Source organism: Rana temporaria, chromosome 9, assembly GCF_905171775.1.
Source record: "Rana temporaria chromosome 9, aRanTem1.1, whole genome shotgun sequence".
NCBI lineage: Eukaryota > Metazoa > Chordata > Amphibia > Anura > Ranidae > Rana > Rana temporaria.
The window spans coordinates 63,825,734-63,844,180 of NC_053497.1; the positions used below are offsets into that span (position 1 = coordinate 63,825,734).

General features: G+C 38.5%; 1 protein-coding gene across 1 annotated transcript; it reads left to right on the top strand.

Moving 5' to 3' along the window:
* The first annotated feature begins 8,249 nt into the window (after positions 1-8,249).
* On the top strand, positions 8,250-13,652 carry AGTR2 (angiotensin II receptor type 2). Its single transcript, XM_040323672.1, has 2 exons — positions 8,250-8,476; positions 11,622-13,652. The coding sequence occupies exon 2, from the start codon at positions 11,721-11,723 to the stop codon at positions 12,783-12,785; it is 1,065 nt and encodes a 354-aa protein (XP_040179606.1). The 5' UTR covers positions 8,250-8,476; positions 11,622-11,720; the 3' UTR covers positions 12,786-13,652.
* The last annotated feature ends 4,795 nt before the right edge of the window (positions 13,653-18,447 follow it).

An 18,447-nucleotide genomic window follows, 5' to 3' on the forward strand; every position in this document is an offset into this window, starting at 1 on the left:
AGATATAAATATATATATATATACATATATTAGCAGAGGCCCTAGAGAAAAATGGTGGCCATTGCATTTTTTTATGTCACATGATATTTGCGCAGCAATTTTTAAAACACAATTTTTACAGCTTACCAGTTTAGAGTTACAGAGGTGGTCTAGAGCTATAATTATAATATATACAGTCCCTGAGAAAAGTCCTTTCCCTTGTGTACAAATTGACCTGAAGTGCCGCTAAAATATATTTCTAATCAAGATTTTGTTACAAGAAATGGGTCTTTTTTTATCTCAACAGCTTTTGTACTAATGTTTCAGTGTAAAACGAAACTGACAAAAAGTATTCTAATATTCACAGCTTGGTAAAGCCCATTGAGTCAATTTTTGCCAAGACATAAGTGTTGTCGCCTTGTTATATGAGCTTCACCTGTGACTAATAATGGATCAATTAGGTCTCAGGTGTGTATAAAAAGAACACCAGTACACTAGACCTTCTCAACTGCAACTAGACCTCTGCAAACATGCCTAAGATTCACCCGGAGACTAAAGTGTTGATTATCAAGAGGCTGAAGACCAGATCCACTGCTGATGTGGCAGACACCTTCAATGTGTCTCAGCGTCAAGTTCAGAGGATAAAAAAAAGATTTGAAGAGACTGGAGACGTTTTGGACAAGGCCAGATTAGGCCGACCCCGCAAGACAACTGCTCGATAGGACCGTTTGTTGGCTCGAAAATCCAAGGCCAGCCCATTTTCCACTGCAGCAGAGCTCCACGAGACCTGGACACCTGAAGTCCCTGTGTCAACCAGAACAGTTTGTCGGATTCTGTCTCGAAATGGCCTCCATGGTCGAATCAGTGTCCATGAGGCCTTGTACACACGATCAGTCCAAACTGATGAAAACGGACTGATGGTCTGATGGACTGATGGTCTGATGGTCTGATGTGCGTACACACCATTAGTTCGAAAACCGATCGAGTCCAACGCGGTGACGTAAAACACAATGACGTGCTAAAAAAACGAAGTTCAATGCTTCCAAGCATGTGTCTACTTGATTCTGAGCATGCGTGGGTTTTGAACCGATGCTTTTGCGTACTAACCATCGGTTTTGACCGATCGGTCAGGCGTCTATCAGTCCGATTTTAAAGCAAGTTCTGAGGCCCTGTACACACGATCAGTCCAAACTGATGAAAACGGACTGAAGTTCAGTTTCATCAGTCCAAACCTACCGTGTGTATGGCCCATCAGACTTTTGTCCTTCAGACCAAAGTTTTAAAACTTGCTTTAAACTCGGACTGATGGACTGATGACCGATCAGTCAAAACCGATGGTTAGTACGCAAAAGCATCGGTTCAAATCCCGCGCATGCTCAGAATCAAGTCGACGCATGCTTGGAAGCATTGAACTTCGTTTTTTTAGCACGTCATTGTGTTTTACGTCACCGCATTGGACTCGATCAGATTTTGAACTGATGGTGTGTAGGCACATCAGTCCATCAGACCATCAGTCCATCAGTCCATCAGACTATCAGACTTCAGACTTCAGTCCATTTTCATCAGTTTGGACTGATCGTGTGTACAAGGCCTAAAACTTTAGACTGAAGGACAACAGTCCGATGGGCCATACACACGGTCGGTTTGGACTGATGAAACTGAACTTCAGTCCGTTTTCATCAGTTTGGACTGATCGTGTGTACAAGGCCTAAGCCAGCACTAAACAAAAGACAATTGAAAAACTGTGTGGCATTTGCCAAGGGCCACAGCCTGCTAAAAGGATGAACTCTGGAAAAGTGGCAGAAGGTGGATTTTTCAGATGAATCTTCTGTTGAATTACACCACAGTCGCCGCAAATATTGCAGGAGACCTACTGGAACCCGCATGGAGCCGAGATTTACCCAGAAAACAGTGAAGTTTGGTGGAGGCAAAATCATGGTCTGGGGTTACATCCAGTATGGGGGTGTGCGAGGGATCTGCAGGGTGGAAGGCAACATCAATAGTCTAAAATCCCAAGAAATCTTAGCTACCTCTTATATTCCCAACCATAAAAAAGGCCACATTTTGCAGCAGGATGGTGCTCCATCGCATACTTCTATCTCCACATCAAAGTCCCTTAAGGCGAAGAAGATCAAGATGCTCCAGGATTGGCCAGCCCAGTCACCAGACATGAACATCATTGAGCATATGTGGTGTAGGATGAAAGAGGAAGCATGGAAGACGAAACCAAAGAATATTGATGAACTCTGGGAGGCATGCAAGACTGTTTTTTCTTTGCTATTCCTGATGACTTTATCAATAAATTGTATGAATCCATGTCAAACTGCATGGATGCTGTCCTTCAAGCTCATGGAAGTCATACAAGATATTAAATTTGGATCTCACAGCACCACTACTTAATTTGGTGACATATTTTTAGATTTTCAGTAAAGTTGTTCAATTTCTGTATAGGCGACAAAACTTTTGTCTTGCCAAAATTTGACCTTTCTGTCTTGATTAAATGATAAATCTTTTTTCAGTGAAACTAATTTATTTCAATGCATTAAACATAATTTAGGAGGTTTTTAGCTTTTCATATGAGCTATTTCTAACACCAATTGATTAATTAAAAGTCAGGTTAATATCAGGAGTTTCTACAAAATTGAGAAGCGACAAGACTTTTGTCAGGGACTGTATATATATATATATATATATATATATATATATAATATAATTTTAGGGGGGAGAGGGGGTCTCCTCCCCCTGGCATCTCGTCATACGGCTACCTCCTTTCATAGTACCCTATTTTCCGGTTCCTATCTCTCCCTGGCTTACTATTCCTCAATATTTTGTCTAATCTAGAAAGGAGAAGCTACAGTAGAAGGTCTATGACCGGGGATGATATATATGAGACAAGGGGATATGTAACTATAAGAATTGTAATTATTATAAATATGAGATAGATTTTATGAAGGGGTTGTACTGAGACTGATTATGTGTGTTTGTATAATGTTTGTCTTTTAAATAATATATAATTATTTATTTGTATGTAATGTTGGAAAAATAATAAAGAAAATTTATAACAATAGAGCTATATTGCTCTTGCTATAACGTTTGTGGCAATATCTCACATGTGTGCATGTGTGGTGCAAACACCGTATGTGGGTGTGACCTATATATGCTTTTACCACTGTGCGCCAGCACAAGGGAATGGGGGCACTTTACAAAAAAGGTTTTTTATTATTTATTTTATTATGTTTTTTTATTTTTACAATGTCACTATCGCAGCTTGATGGGTCCTCTTTATGGAGAGATGTGGGGTCTAAGACCTATAAGACTTGTGCTCCTGCTGGGACACACCGATTATGATGTTATATGTGGAGCATGGTTCCAGTTGTCCATGTCCTTAGTCTGCCTGTCTTCAGCAAACTGTTTGCATGCTTTCTTGTGGATCATCTTTGGAAGAGGCTTCCTTCTGGGATGACAGCCATGCAGGACCAATTTGATGCAGTGTGCAGCGTCTGGTCTGAGCACTGACAGGCTGACCCCCACCCCTTCAACCTTTGCAGCAATGCTGGCAGCACTCATACGTCTATTTCCCATAGACAACCTTTTTAGATATGACGCTGAGCACATGCACTAAACTTCTTTGGTCGACCATGGCGAGGCCTGTTCTTAGTGGAACCTACTGTATACTGTTAAACTGCTGTATGGTCTCGCTCACCGTGCTGCAGATTCGTTTTAGAGTCTTGACAATCTTCTTACAGCCTAGACCATCTTTATATAGAACAACAGTTCTTTTTTTTCCGATCCTCAGAGAGTTCTTTGCCATGAGGTGCCATGTTGAACTTCCAGTGACCAGTATGAGAGAGTGAGAGCGATAAAACCAAATTTAACATACCTGCTCCCCATTCACACCTGAGACCTTGTAACACTAAGGAGTCACAGGAGAAATGCATTCGACAAAGAGCATGGTCTGATGGACTTCTTATGCTCAATGAACAATAATGCTTGTTGATTCATAAAATAGATTCAGGGGTATTGTGGTCTGTGTGCATTGTTGGACTATTAAAAGGAATGAGCAAACCCAGGGCAGCTGTTAGAAATCATGGGGCCCCATACAGCGGCCACTTATAATTGTCAGTTTGCAATGACAGTTGATGAAGTCTTGGACTGTCTTGAACTGCCTAAGATGTTCTCATTTCAGGTCGTGAGAACAGTGACTTGTAGATATTTAGGTTCCTCAAATTAGGTCACCTTAGGTCTTATTTTAATTTAGGTATCCTTACATCTACTGCTTCATAATGGATAAAATATGTGATCATACAGGAAATAAGAAAAAAAAATTGATCATACAGGAAATAAGAGAAAAAATGTATGATTGCCAAAGCTGTAAAGGCACTTGTTAGAGTTTATTGCTTTTCTCTTAACCTCAGTTAAGGGATCTTTATCAGGGAATAGTTACATCTTGCAGATTGGACTCCACTAGGCTTTTGTCCAACAAGTCATCTTTTTTTACTGATTCCTCATTTTTGTAATTTACAAGCAGTGCTGATATTTTTTGTATTAAAACTAAAGTGCTATTGTAAAATAAAACACATCTACCTTGATTACCAATACAGTAAATAGTGTCGCTAAAAGTAATTAGCATATACTATGAACATCACCCAGTGAATAAGTGAATAATTCAAAAATAAATAAATTAAATGAAAATCCCAAAAAGTTCATAAAGTCCTAAAAAATTCAAATGTTCAATGGTATGGTTAGGAACAAAGGACGCTGCTTGACAGACTCATCCACCACACCACATGCATATTGTGACCCTACTCCCCTATAGGTGTCAACTCACCGGATATAATTGACCTCACACTCTCATGTTCGGCAAATAAGCATCAACCCATTAAGGGTTAGAAGGTGTTCACTTCGATCTCCGATCCTTAGTGGTAATCTCATAGACAATCTATACTGTAGCAGTGTCGTTATCCAGCCCTCATGACAGCACAGCCTGGCTCTTATCCAGCTCTTATGACAGCACAGCCCTGGCTCTCCGCTCCCTCACCAGCCAACCAACACAACAAAGATGAGACCAACAAAAATGATTTTTTATTTCCAGATGCAATCTACCTGCTCTTTCATTGTATCCCATTAAAAAGGATGAGATTATGTTTCTGATTTTAATTAAAAAAATAAAGACAACATTTTTGATGCATACTTGCTCTGTCCTCAGAAATAGTGGGCTGTCTAAAAAGGCTTAAAATTTGTGGTGCAAATCAGTAAAATTTTTAACTTCATTAAGTCTTGGGAAACATTTTTTTATTTTATTTCCAAATGTAATTTGCTTGCTGTCTCTCTTTAAAAACTACATCCTACCCAAAGAGGCTTGTTGACTGCAAACCTGTAAAAATTTAGCTTTTTTCAGTTGCGGAAAGGAGACACTCATTATTTTTTAAATCCAGATGCAACATGCTAAAGGTTTAAAGGTGTGCTGTAAATCCATAAAATGTTTCTGTTTTAAATTAAAGGAAAAAAGACAATACCGTTTTTATTGCCAGATGCAATCTACTTGCTCTTCCCCTTTAGGAATTATGGCCTGTTCAAAAAGGGGAAGTAAACCCATCCATAAAACAGTTTCATTTCCTGCATGTGCCGGAAATGTAACACTCCCATTGGATGTGCTCTCAACCAAACTGTTAAACTATCCAATGGCTGGTGTCATAACTGATCACATGTGCAGCATCATGGCAGCTGTAGATTAAACAGAGGCAAAGATGGCAGCTTTCTTGGCTGAAAACTATAGGGGGGTTTATTTGCACTTTAAATGAGGTAGTAACATTTTTCTGTCTTTGTTCTCTGTAAAATGACACACATTTGTATTCCAGATGCAATGTGCTTACTTTCTTCCTCATAATTGTAACCTATCCAATAAAGGCTTAAATGGTGTTCTGAAAACCGATGCATTTTTTTCTGTGTTCAAACATTATACAAAAGTATACCCATTTTTTATTTCAAGAGGCAATACGCATGCTCTCTCCCTCAGAAATTGTGGCGTGTTTAATTAAAGCTTTAAACCTAGGTTTACATTTGTCAGATTTGGCATGTGAATTGACATGTCAAATTGCATGCCAAATCGGTGGCTATTGCCGACAATGACACTATCCAAATCCTGTACTACTTTTGGCGACTTCGGGGGGCAATTTGTATAGACATCTGTGCATGAACCCATACAGATGTCTGTCACATCACCCCCCCCCCCGAAGTCGGATTGCATTGCCGGGTTAAAATCACGTGAGTTCAGCTGAACTCGCCCAATTTCTAACCCGCAGCAATGTGAAACTAGGCTCAAGGTGTGCTGCAAATCTGTATAATCTTCTGTCTTTAATCTCACTCACAAAGAAAATACATTTTTGATTTCTTAAATCTGCACAACGGCTTCATAGTCTTATGTAGAATTTGTGGTCTACAGTCTCAGAAAAAAAGACACTGTTATTTGTTTATTGCATAGGAAATCTACCTGCTATCACCCCTGACATTGTTTCTTACCAAAATTGAGCACACACTGTGCATTATATCAATTCAATTGTTTATGGCTTTTGGCTCTGAAAAAGTAAGATTTTTATTTTATGATAATTCCTGTGTATTCTCTCTCTCTTCCACTGGGGGACTAGTAAGAATACTTACACGTTGTGCATCGTGTGAGTTTAATTTTCCTAGGTGTTGGCTGTGACATAATACACTGACATAGTTTTCAAAATAAAATACACCTCTTCTCTTTCTCTAACAAAGTGACCAAGTACAAATACTTATGTAATGTGCAGCCATTCTGTAAATATTTCTGGATGCTGTGTTTGAAATAACATACTACAACTGTGTAACTCATCGCTCCCTCTTACAATGCTGTCCAGTGCCCAATCAAACTGCCTACATACTTTACAGCCACAGTGCTATATGTTTGGCTGTTGTCTCTGCAACATGGTACTGTAATTTTTAAATTTGGCATAACAACTACCTCATCTCTGGAATTTGTGTTTGTGGATTTGAGGTGTTTTTTGATGCACACCGTGTTAACATTTTATTAAACTTTGTACACCATAAAGTGTGGTACTAAAAAGAGTATTACAAGGTATGCTATGAAACTTGTTTTGCCGATGTTTGCCAATTTGTAAGATATAGCTTTAGCTTTGAATTTTTTTTAAGTTTATACTTTCCAATATATTTTACCTGTATACTCCTTTCTCAATTCTGACTTGTTGCTGCTGGAAACAAAATCTTTTATCTGCAAAAACTACCTAGTAAACTTTTTTTAGTGGAAATAATTTCAGGTTGCTGCTGCTGGATAAAATTATTCCGCATGCAATGTTTGTGGTGCCACAATTAGGTGTTGCTGATGCTGTTGCTGAGAATCATAATGTTCTGCAAAAAAAGCATTTTATTTGGGGGTTCTATATTTTCAATGTTTCATTTTAGGTCGCCTAAAAAAAAAGACCTTCTCCCCGATGAGTGATATTTTCTTTTTTTTTACATTGGCACATGTTCCCTAGGGCAGTGCCCAGCTCTCCATTTTAAACATATATTTTTTTTAACTTACCACTGTGATGTAACAACTGTCACTACTTTTATATAATTTACATATGTATAAAAATACAAATAAACTCAATGTCAGCAATAATGGTACTAACCTGGCTACCAATCTAAAAAAAAAAATTTAATTGTTTGTCCACAAACTAATAACATGGATAACTAGAAAGGAAAGGAAACTGTGTGTTGCTTTTTTCTGTCTGTTGGATACTTGTGTAGCTAAAGCAAAGCTGTAATTAAAGAAATATGGCCATTTCCATGTTGTCTTGCTGACCCATGTATGTAGATCAGGAGTTCTGAATTTGTTGACTGCATGCTTGTTGCAGATCTGAATGATGTATAAACTTTTGAAGGAATCTATAAAGCCCCACACTGTGCTGTTGTAATTTAGATACAAATTAATTTTAGTACAAAATCAATTGAAAAATGTAATAAATCCAGCACATCTTAGGGGGACATCATGCTTCTTCATCAGGGCTTCATGTATGAGAGTAGACTTGGTAGCGAATGTTTTGTTAGTATTATGACTACATTTGGATAGGCAGCAGCTGGTTTTGTCAGCTTTGGTTGGAATTGAACTGCACTTTGGAAAATAATAGTGTAACAAAGATATCACAAGTTAAATATAGTATATAACACCAACAATGTATAACTTCTACCTTTCTAAATATACATGCTAACAGGGACCTCTGGAGTATGGCTTCCTACATGTCTGAGGATTTACTATGAGTTAAATTCACAAGACAGAATGAAAGAGAGCAGGAGTTTCTGCCAGAAAGATGTGTGCCAAAATTCTTCACTCCAATCCCACAGTCATGTATGCTGACATCTCCCTAAGGAATAAACAGAGACTATAAGAAGGAAAGCAGACCTTTTTAAGCTATTGCTGTAGTACAAGGAGAGGAAAAAACATTTTGGACCCCGGAGGACATATTTTATTGTGGTAAGCAGCTTTAAATTTGTATAAAAAATCTTTCTACCACATATTAATTTCTTAACGCTTTTCATAGTTTTAACCTTCCTTTTTATCTTACGACAATGATGCAAGTTATGTCAGACTATAATAAAGCAATTATAACCTTTGTAGGTAAATTTAATGTTGGCTTTAAAGTAAAATGATTTCTGAATGATTGATATAGGTAAACTGCTCATTAATCTTAACATAAAGTATTTCCAATGTATTAATAAAAAATAGAATTGAATATTTGTTTTCACAGTTCTCTTTTGTAAGCTATGCATTTTTTTATGAGAAAATCAAGCCTAATTTATTTGAATATTTTTTTTTTTTTTGTGTCCTATGATGAAGTATATTTGCTATAAAAACAAAAAAAAGTCATTATGTGAGAATATGGCATTCACATTATGTGATATATAACATGACAGTTTATAATTACAAAGGTTTAGTTGGTTGGATTTTTAATAGCAGCTTAATTTTAATTAACTACAGGCTTGTTTTTTTTTTATTAAAGGAGATGCAAAATGCAGTGGTACAGATCATAGCGTAATAACCATTAATTACTAAGCAGATGGCAAATAATATATCTGAGAGACTTTTCTGTGGTATAGTACACATAATACCTAGTATAGCAATCAAATACCACAGTTCCTAAGAATTAATATATTGACACCACATCCTTATTTCTCACTTTAGATATACTATCACGTAATACAGGCTGTCTTTACTTTCCATCTGAATATCTCATTACTAGGGATGAGCTTTGTGTTCGACTCGAACGTATGTTTGACTCGAACATCGTCTGTTCGTACGTTCGACGAATTTTGAACAAAACGGGTCGTTCGCGCCAAATTCGAGTGACGCGCGTCGGCCCATAATTCACTGCGGCGTTGCACGCTGATGATTGGCCAAGCATGCACCATGACCCTGCATGCTTGGCCAATCACAAGGAGCAAAAAACGAAGAACCACAATTGGCCAAAGCCAGGGTGGCTTTGGCCAATTATGGCTCAGGGGGTTTAGTACACGCCCTACACTATTTAAGGCCGCCTGTAAATCGGCCGTGTGTAGTGTGTTCCAGCTTTGTTAAGGTAAAGAACAGTCTGACAGTTAGAGAGAGAGAGAGAGAGAGAGATAGATAGAGAAACAGTGTCTTTTCTACCAGATAGATAGATAGGTAGAGCAGGAAGGCTAGTCAGTTTAGTTAAATTTACAGTGTGTAGAGGATATATATACATCCTAGCGTTGTACATATATTTATACACTGTATAGCTTAGCTAGATCAGCTATTCCTATTGTTAGGCAGTAGATTGTGCTAGATGCAGTGCTCTAACGTGTTGTGTTGCCTGCATAGTGTTTAGTTTACACCTAAACATAGTACTCAGTGTTAGTGGAGGTGTGCTATTTAATTGCCCATAAACGCATTAGCTGTTACTGCACGTGGGATATTTAATAGTGTAAAAAGGGATATTGCGTGAGTGAGAACGTCGTTCGCAGTCGGTAGAAAACGTTGTGAAAACAATCATGCAGTACGACGATACGAAACTTGATTTTTGGACTTTATGATCAGTGGATGAGTTTGTGGGTTTGATATGGGGAGAAAGCTAAGGCTTGACTGACATTAGTTTTTTTTTATACATTTTGACTTGCAGAAATAATGGAGGCCTTCAGAGAACAGGAGTTTTTCACAGAATTTGTTCAAAGGGGGCCCCGGATGGCAACCCCCCTTTTTTCTAGAATTTTTCTTTCCCCAAAAATAATTTATTGAGCCAAGATCTGGCATTGTAATGGCCCCCCCCACCCCTAAAATAATCGACATATTGTTGCCACACAGCACATGCACTTTGGGGGGGCCAAGCCTGTATGGACAGTCTCACGGGCCACCACCACTGGAACATCAGTGGCCTCATCAGGCACAAGTGTCATGTAGTTTGTTGAGGGTCTCTTTAGGAAATTGTGTAATATGCAGGAGCAAAGTATGACTGATTCTAACTTAAGAAACCTACAGTCCTTATCTTGTTTGCACCGCCTGTATACTGCTGTTCAAAGTATATAGGGCCAAACGGTCTTGTCAGGGCCGATCCTCGCTATAGGCTAACTATGCAAGCCGCTTAGGGCCCCGCAAAGCTGAAAAGGGCCCTCCAAATTACTAGAGGCCCCGCCTGGTGAGAAGTCATTTTCGCCCCCTCACCCCGCTTCTAAACTCGCTGGCTGAGTCATTTCCGACAGCAGAACACCCCCTCACCCCGCTTCTCAACTTTCTTTAATGTGACATGTCACTGTCGTCAGCGCCCCCCGATTCTCATTTTTAATGTGCCATGTCATTTTGCTTAGGGCCCCAGGGAGGTCAGGATCGGCACTGGGTCTTGTAATGACTTGGGGGGAGTGGTGGCAGGGAAACTCATGCTATTTTTTTCAATGATTTTTAGCCATATTGCAGGGACCAAACATTAAATTAAAGCCGCAAGCAGTATAAAATTACTTTTTTCTGAGAGTAATCTCATGTTGTGCAGGGACATTTCTAAACACGTGCCACTACTATAGACACCCAGCAGGTACCATATTTAAAGGAATTTTTTTTTTCACTTTAAGCATCATTAAAATCGCTGTTTAAGAAAAAACTACAGTTTTTAAAACTTTTTTTTCCATTGATACATGTTCCCTGGGGCAAGACCCGGGTTCTCAAAGACGTTTTCCAACAATAACTTGAATATTGGGCTTTAAAATGAGCACTTTTGAATTCAAACGTTCGAGTCCCATTAACTTCAATGGGGTTCTAAATGTTCGCACGAACGGTCGGTCTGTTCGAACGTTCTGGTGCGAACCGAACCTGGGTATGTTCGGCTCATCCCTACTCATTACAAGACTTCCAGCCCTAAATAATGTCTGAAAAAGCATTTTGATGCATAATGAAAATGAATGTATTAAGCTATATTCTCTATGTTACCTGCTGTTATGAACCTTTAATTTCCATGACCTTCTGCCTTTAAGCAGTCTGTGATATACCCCAAATGTACATGTATGAATAATAATATTCATCTTCTCCATATTCTTCTTAATACTCAATAAATGTATGTTATGCTTACATGTTTACATAGATATTATGTATAATAATATTTAACTTTATTTTACAGATAAGTAATGAGCTGTTGCAGGCCAAAAGCTGGATATCTTCTGCCATCCACAAAGTAAAATATTCTATTTTAGTCATCATCAATGAAAAAATAAAGACTATGTCTGAAAACCTAACCAGCAACTTAACTTCTACATCATCATGCATCAATAATACAATCGCAGGCTATCAGATGGATTTGCTTCCAGTATTTTACTCCTTCATTTGTATTTTTGGTTTTATAGGTAATAGTATAGTCATTGCAGTCCTGTGTCTCCAGAAAAATTTGAAAACCGTGGCTAACATCTATATGGTAAATCTAGCCACAGCTGACCTGCTATTCCTCATAACATTGCCTTTCTGGGCCACATATTATGCATTTGGTTTAAAATGGATGTTTGGCACAGTGATGTGCAAAGTTTCAAGTTCCCTTTTAACTTTGAATTTATTTGCAAGCATCTTCTTCATCACTTGTATGAGCATAGACCGTTATATGGCAATTGTACATCCTCTACGTTCACAAAGGAGAACATTAACCCAGGCCACCATTGTGGCAATATGTGTTTGGGCTTTGGCCATCATGGCCACTCTTCCTACATTCCATTTTCGGAACACATACTACCTTGAGAACCTTGATGTTCACGCATGCATAATGGACTATCCAAAAAAGAATTATTCAAGCTGGTGTGTGGCCATGTCCTTGGTAAAGATTACTTTTGGGTTCTGTATGCCAGTAACAGTCATCGTCACCTGCTACTTAAAGATTGGATTGCATTTCAAAAACTCTAAAGAGCCTATACTCAACAAACAAAGCAGAGACCGGGTCCTCAAAATTGTCACAGCAATTGTTGTCTGTTTCTTAGTTTGTTGGCTTCCATTCTATGTATTGACTTTCCTTGATGTCCTAACAAGAATGGAGGTTATTAAGGACTGCAAGACAGAGACCCTTGTTGAAGCAGCTTTGCCAATAAGTATTTGCCTTGCCTTTTCAAACAGTTGCATTAATCCTTTGTTGTACTGCTTTGTTGGGAACCAGTTTCGAGAGAATTTTAGACATGTGATAAGCAGTATCAAACTTTTACAAAGCACAAACAGCCAACACAGCTCACTCAGAAAGGGAAGTGACTTAAGAGAAATGGAATCAAATGGCCAAGGGGCAATCCACCAGTATGACCAAATTGGATAATATATTATGATGTGTCAGTAGGTTTTACTCATACCGTGTAAATATATACATTGTGCTAACCATAGTGGTATTATTCATTAATTAATGAATGAAATGAGCACAAGCATGCAAAAAAAAAAACTCATGAGTTTGGGTGCAGTGAAATCAGGGTAATTCAGTACAGAATAGGAGCCCGTACAACTGTAAGACTGAAGGTGAGAGAGGAGTTCTGCCTTAATACAGTTTGCAATTAACACAGAAAAAGAGTCACTTTAGATTCCTTCAAACCAAAACTTTGATTTACATTTTGGATAGGGTGGGGAAGAGCTAGAACCCCTATCAAGTTTTGTATTGTTGTCTGGTTTCTTTGAGGATAATAATGACAATAAATAGCTGTATGGGGCTTTAGTCTTCTACTCTCTACTTCTTTCATGTCCTACCATTGTCATTGTGATAAAACGTGAGGAAGCTTCCAAGTGGAGCAACAAATAACAGCATAGACAAATATAAGAACTGTTCCCCACTCAGTGAAAAGCTTAAAAAACTAAAATTGACCGAAGATTTACATTCAGTTGGATCTAAGGCAATTTTTTCTGTTTTGGATAGAGAATGGAAGGTTTATAATCCATGTTAATTTTTTCCTGCTCATAAGACTTACAGACCATTGTCACCTGTATTGAAAGTAAGGGAGCATCTAAAATTCTGTGTTGTTACTGGGTCAGAAATAGAGGTGCATTTTTATACTGTACACTGTGGTTTCCTGAATAAAAACAATATTTTAGAGCATAAGCGGTTGTGCGGATCATCTTTATGGACTATTATGCCTCGTACACATGTACGGGTTTCCCATCGGGAAAACTGTCATGGGAGCTTTTGGCCGGGAATCCTGGCCGTGTGTATGCTCCATTGCAGTTTTCCCGACAGGAAAACTGCCGGGGAAAAAAAAGAGAACCAGCTCTATTTTTCGCACTGGGATTCCCAGCGGTTTTTAAGCCGGCAGTTTTCCTATGGGAAAAGACTGCGGTGGAACATACACATGGCCAGGTTTCCCGACCAAAGTTCTCATGGCAGTGGGGGGACAAAGTTACCGAGCAGGTTCTTGGTTTTCCCCTCGGGTTTACCTGCGGTAAAAAAACCTGTACGTGTGTACTAGGCATTACTCCTATGCCACGTACACACAACCGTTTTTCATGACGAGAAAAATTCAGTTTTTTAAGTTGGTCATTAAAAACGATCATGTGTAGGCTCCAGAGCATTTTTCTCGTTTTTCACTTTGTTGTTTTTCTCGTAGTGAAAAAATGGTCGTGTATAGGCATTAACAACGGGAAAAAAGCGTGCATGCTCAGAAGCTAGTTATGAGACGGGAGTGCTTGTTCTGGTAAAACTAGCGTTCATAATGGAGATAGCACATTCGTCACACTGTAATGGACTGAAAAGCACAAGGCTGAAAAGCACGAATCGTCTCTCACCAAACTTTTAATAACACAAAATCAGCAAAAGCAGCCCAAAGGGTGGCGCCATCCGAATGGAACTTCCCCTTTTTAGTGCCGTTGTACGTGTTGTACGTCACCGCACTTTGCTCGAGCATTTTTTTTAAGATCGTGTGTAGACAAGGCAGGCTTGACAAGAATCACGTAGAGAAAAACTTTGTTTTTTCCATGACATTAAAAATGGTCATGTGTACGCGGCATTAGATGGGCAACTGTGGATCAAGCACCTGTGAGCTCTGCTGATGGTGGATTATATGGGTAGCAGCACTGAAATCTTTTTGTTTACAACAAAGCTAAATAAACAAACATTTTGGCTTTTGATATAGTTTATTGATTAAAACACTAGTAATTCCTCATTTGGCAAACTAATTGAACATACAAAGATTGTGCTATGTTAACAACCTTTCCAGACAAAAACTGGCCATTTATCAGCATACTTGGCTGTGCTGCACATTTTTGTCGTTGGCTGTGTGAGACCTAATATGTAACATACAGTATAAAGTATGATGGTGGCTATATCAGACAGATATGGTCATTCCTCAAGAGCATTGAATGTTTATAATGTGCATAGGACAACATGAGTAGATGTTTTAGAACAGCAGATACCAAAGCAGTCCTTACATTATCTAGGTGGTTTGATACTGTATATATAAAAATGTTATTAAGCCAGGAATATAACGGGGATGGGGGTATGTCAATTAGTTAATTATCAGCAGAGAGAAAATACAATTGTCAATTTTTCTGTCAATCTCTGTATGGTAGAATGATCAGATGATAATTTTCATCAGGGAAACATATCATATACATGGACTTTGGGCCTAGATAATTGGGGACAGTTGATATGATTAGATACAAGCTTGCTAATGGTTTTATATGCTCAAAATTAACCAGCCTAAGAACCTGTAAGCCAGTGTTTCTCAACTCCAGTCCTCAAGGCGCCCCAACAGGTCATGTTTTCAGGGTTTTCATTATTTTGCACAGGCAATTTAATCAGTTTCACTGCCTTAGTAATTACCACAACTGTTTCATCTGAGGGAAATCCTGAAAACATGAACTGTTGGGGCGCCTTGAGGACTGGAGTTGAGAAACACTGCTGTAAGCCATCTCTAGAACCTGTGTAAATCATATGCTTACCCAATAGGTTGATAAGCCTATTGTATTGTCATTATAGAAAAAACTTAAAACACCTAATAACTTAGCTCATTGTGTTGAGTTGAGTTGACTTCTCAAATATCTGTTCTGATAAGTTCTGAAAACATTTCCACATATATTTGGATTTCTGTTCATTAATACTAACATTAAAGTATATCACACATGAACACATCTTCCAGTTATGATCCTGTTCCCTCTCAAATGTAACCCCCCTATTTACTGTAGGTGCTCATCTTTATTCTGTTGATTCTCTTCACAAATGTAACACTATTATTAGTGGATTGATGTGCCTACAGGGAGCTTTGTACAAGACAAATCTCTGATTAGGTTCTTCCAACACATAAATGATAATAGGGGCAAAATTAAAATATTTTAGTAGTTAACACAGATTATGTGACTTTGCTAAATATATTTAACATGATATGCGATTATGACTATTTTTTAATACAGTTTTATATGCATAAAAAAAACGTGTGGCTTATTATTTTCTTCCAGCTCTCTGGCCCAATTTATTCATACTGTGTACTATTTATGTTTCTGTATGTTGACTGTCTTTGTTGAAGATGACTGTCGATATGGTATTATTTTTCTGTTCATGGCATTTACATTTGTAGCCAATATCGATCCCTCTTCCTTGTGACAGTGAGTACTGCAGGCACTACTTTTCAGCAAGTAATGCTAGAAAGTCGAAAATCAGTTGAGATAACCACTTATTGTATAAGAAAAAAAGCATTTCAAAGTATAACACCCCTTAGGGGACAAAGTTCCAAATAGCAAATATATGTGATTTATGGTAAAGCTCCAATTTGTATTTATTTGTATTATTTTTATTAAAGTTTTACTGGTTGACAAGTACACTTAAAAGGTGCTTAATCTACACCCAAACTACTATATCATAACCTTATACATATTAAAACACAATGATACAGTTACTCTTTCAGTGGATGGTATGTACTGAAAGACAGATACTAATCTGTATAGATAGGTTTCCTATTTATATTTCCCTATAGATTTTGAAAAACAAAGTCATCTCCCTCTTTAACATTTAACACACAGTCCAAAAGAGGTCATTTGTAAAGCCGGCTATCCACTATTAGATTGGAAGACAAAACCAGAGAAAATTCCCAGCTCAACCCACCAACCAGTCTGCTTACCAACCAAATCAACCTGTCCAGCAGTATGCTATAAAAAAAGGGGGTTTTGTTAGCATTCTTCATTTTGACAAATGTGGTTTAAAAGTAGTTAATACAGTGGAACCTCGGATTGCGAGTAACATGGTTAACGAGCGTTTCGCAATATGAGCACTGTATTTTTAAAGATCGTAACTCGGCGGTTTGCGACTGTTGTCTCGCAAAACGAGCATGATTCAGGCCAAAGCGGTGTGCAGTACTGCGTTTGGCCTGAGGTGGGGGGCACCGGATCCAAGCAGAGCTGAACGTCACCGATCGCAGCTGATAGGCGCCGTTCGAAAATGCATGAAAAGGCCCAAAGACAGCTTGGCTGACCTCAGCAAATCTCGGGAACAAAGTCTTTCCGAGGTCTGCCATGGTCAGCCAAAGTGTTCTTGGGCCTTTTCGTCCGTTTTCGAGGCTCTCCGGTGCCCCCCGCCTCTGGCCGCATGCGGTATTGCATGCCATTGAAGTCAATGAGGAAAACATTATTTTCGTTTCCATTGACTTCAATGGGGAAACTTTGATATGTGAGTACTTTAGATTATGAGCATTCTCCTGGAACGGATTATGCTCGTAATCCAAGGTTCCACTGTAAATTAGTTTGATTTTAACATTTTAAAGTGAATGGACTTTTCCAAATGAAAACCGCATTCACTGTTAGAAATGTATTTATTCAAGAAAAATTTGGTGTACACAATTCAGTGTAGTAAAAAATACAAAGATGTACACTTGGGAGACAAAACTCGCAGCTGAACAATCAGAAGATATCAGCCTAAGTGGAGCAGAGCTGTAGTATTGAAAACAGGAGAGGTGTGTCCCTGAAAGCTTGTAAAGCTCACCTTACACTGGAAAATCTGATTGTACAATCTCATTTAGATCTACCATCAACTAAGTAGTGCAAGGGCCTACCTGATTGGATACAGAGTGATTAGATAGAAGGTGTATAATCCTATTATATAGTTTTGATAAAACTAAATGAGATGGTACAGAGAATGTACAATTAGATTGTATAGTAGAAGGCCACATTTATACACTTTTATACACCTAAATGAACTAGTAACGCCTTTGGCTATTAATTAATAACGGTACCCCTAATGCAGAAGCAAACACACATTTTGCCATGTGAAAAAATGAGTAACCAACACCAAAAAACGCAAAGTAAAAAAACGTGCCACATTGCCACATGACAAAATGTCCCATGAGATACTTTGCCACGTGTAGAGCAGCTCATTGAAATCAATAGGCTGCCCTATGCATGTTGCGGGAAAGACATTTGCCCAAAAATCTCAGCTCTCACTACGCTAAGGGTGAATGGGACCTGAAACTGAGATTGATCTGTTTATGCAAGAGCAATGATGCTCCATTCACACAAACTGCACAGAAAACACATGCTTAGCTGCACATTTTGGAAATTTGCTGCAAATGTTCATCGCACAAATATAAAAGTTAAGGAACTCTATCATCGTTTAAATGTTACAAAGTCTATAATGGAAATCAAGGACGCAAAAATCCAAAACAAATGGCAGATTGCAAAAGATAGTGAGACAAACCGTAAAACATTCTTCAAACATATTAATAGTAAAACCAGGGCTCGAAATTTTAAGTCCTGAGCTACTAGCCAGGCCTCAAGAGTTACTCGCCACCAGTTGCCCCACCTAATTCATACACTGCCCTGCGCCTAATTGCACCCGTAAACACACCCTTGTAGATTATCTCATGGAATGACAATGTTTTATGCAGAATCAAGTTACAAAATTAAATATTTACCAACAACAACTTTAACAAAATGGGACAGGGCACTGGGGGCAGACCAGAGGGACAAGGCACTGGGGGCAGACCAGAGGGACAGGGCACTGGGGGCAGACCAGA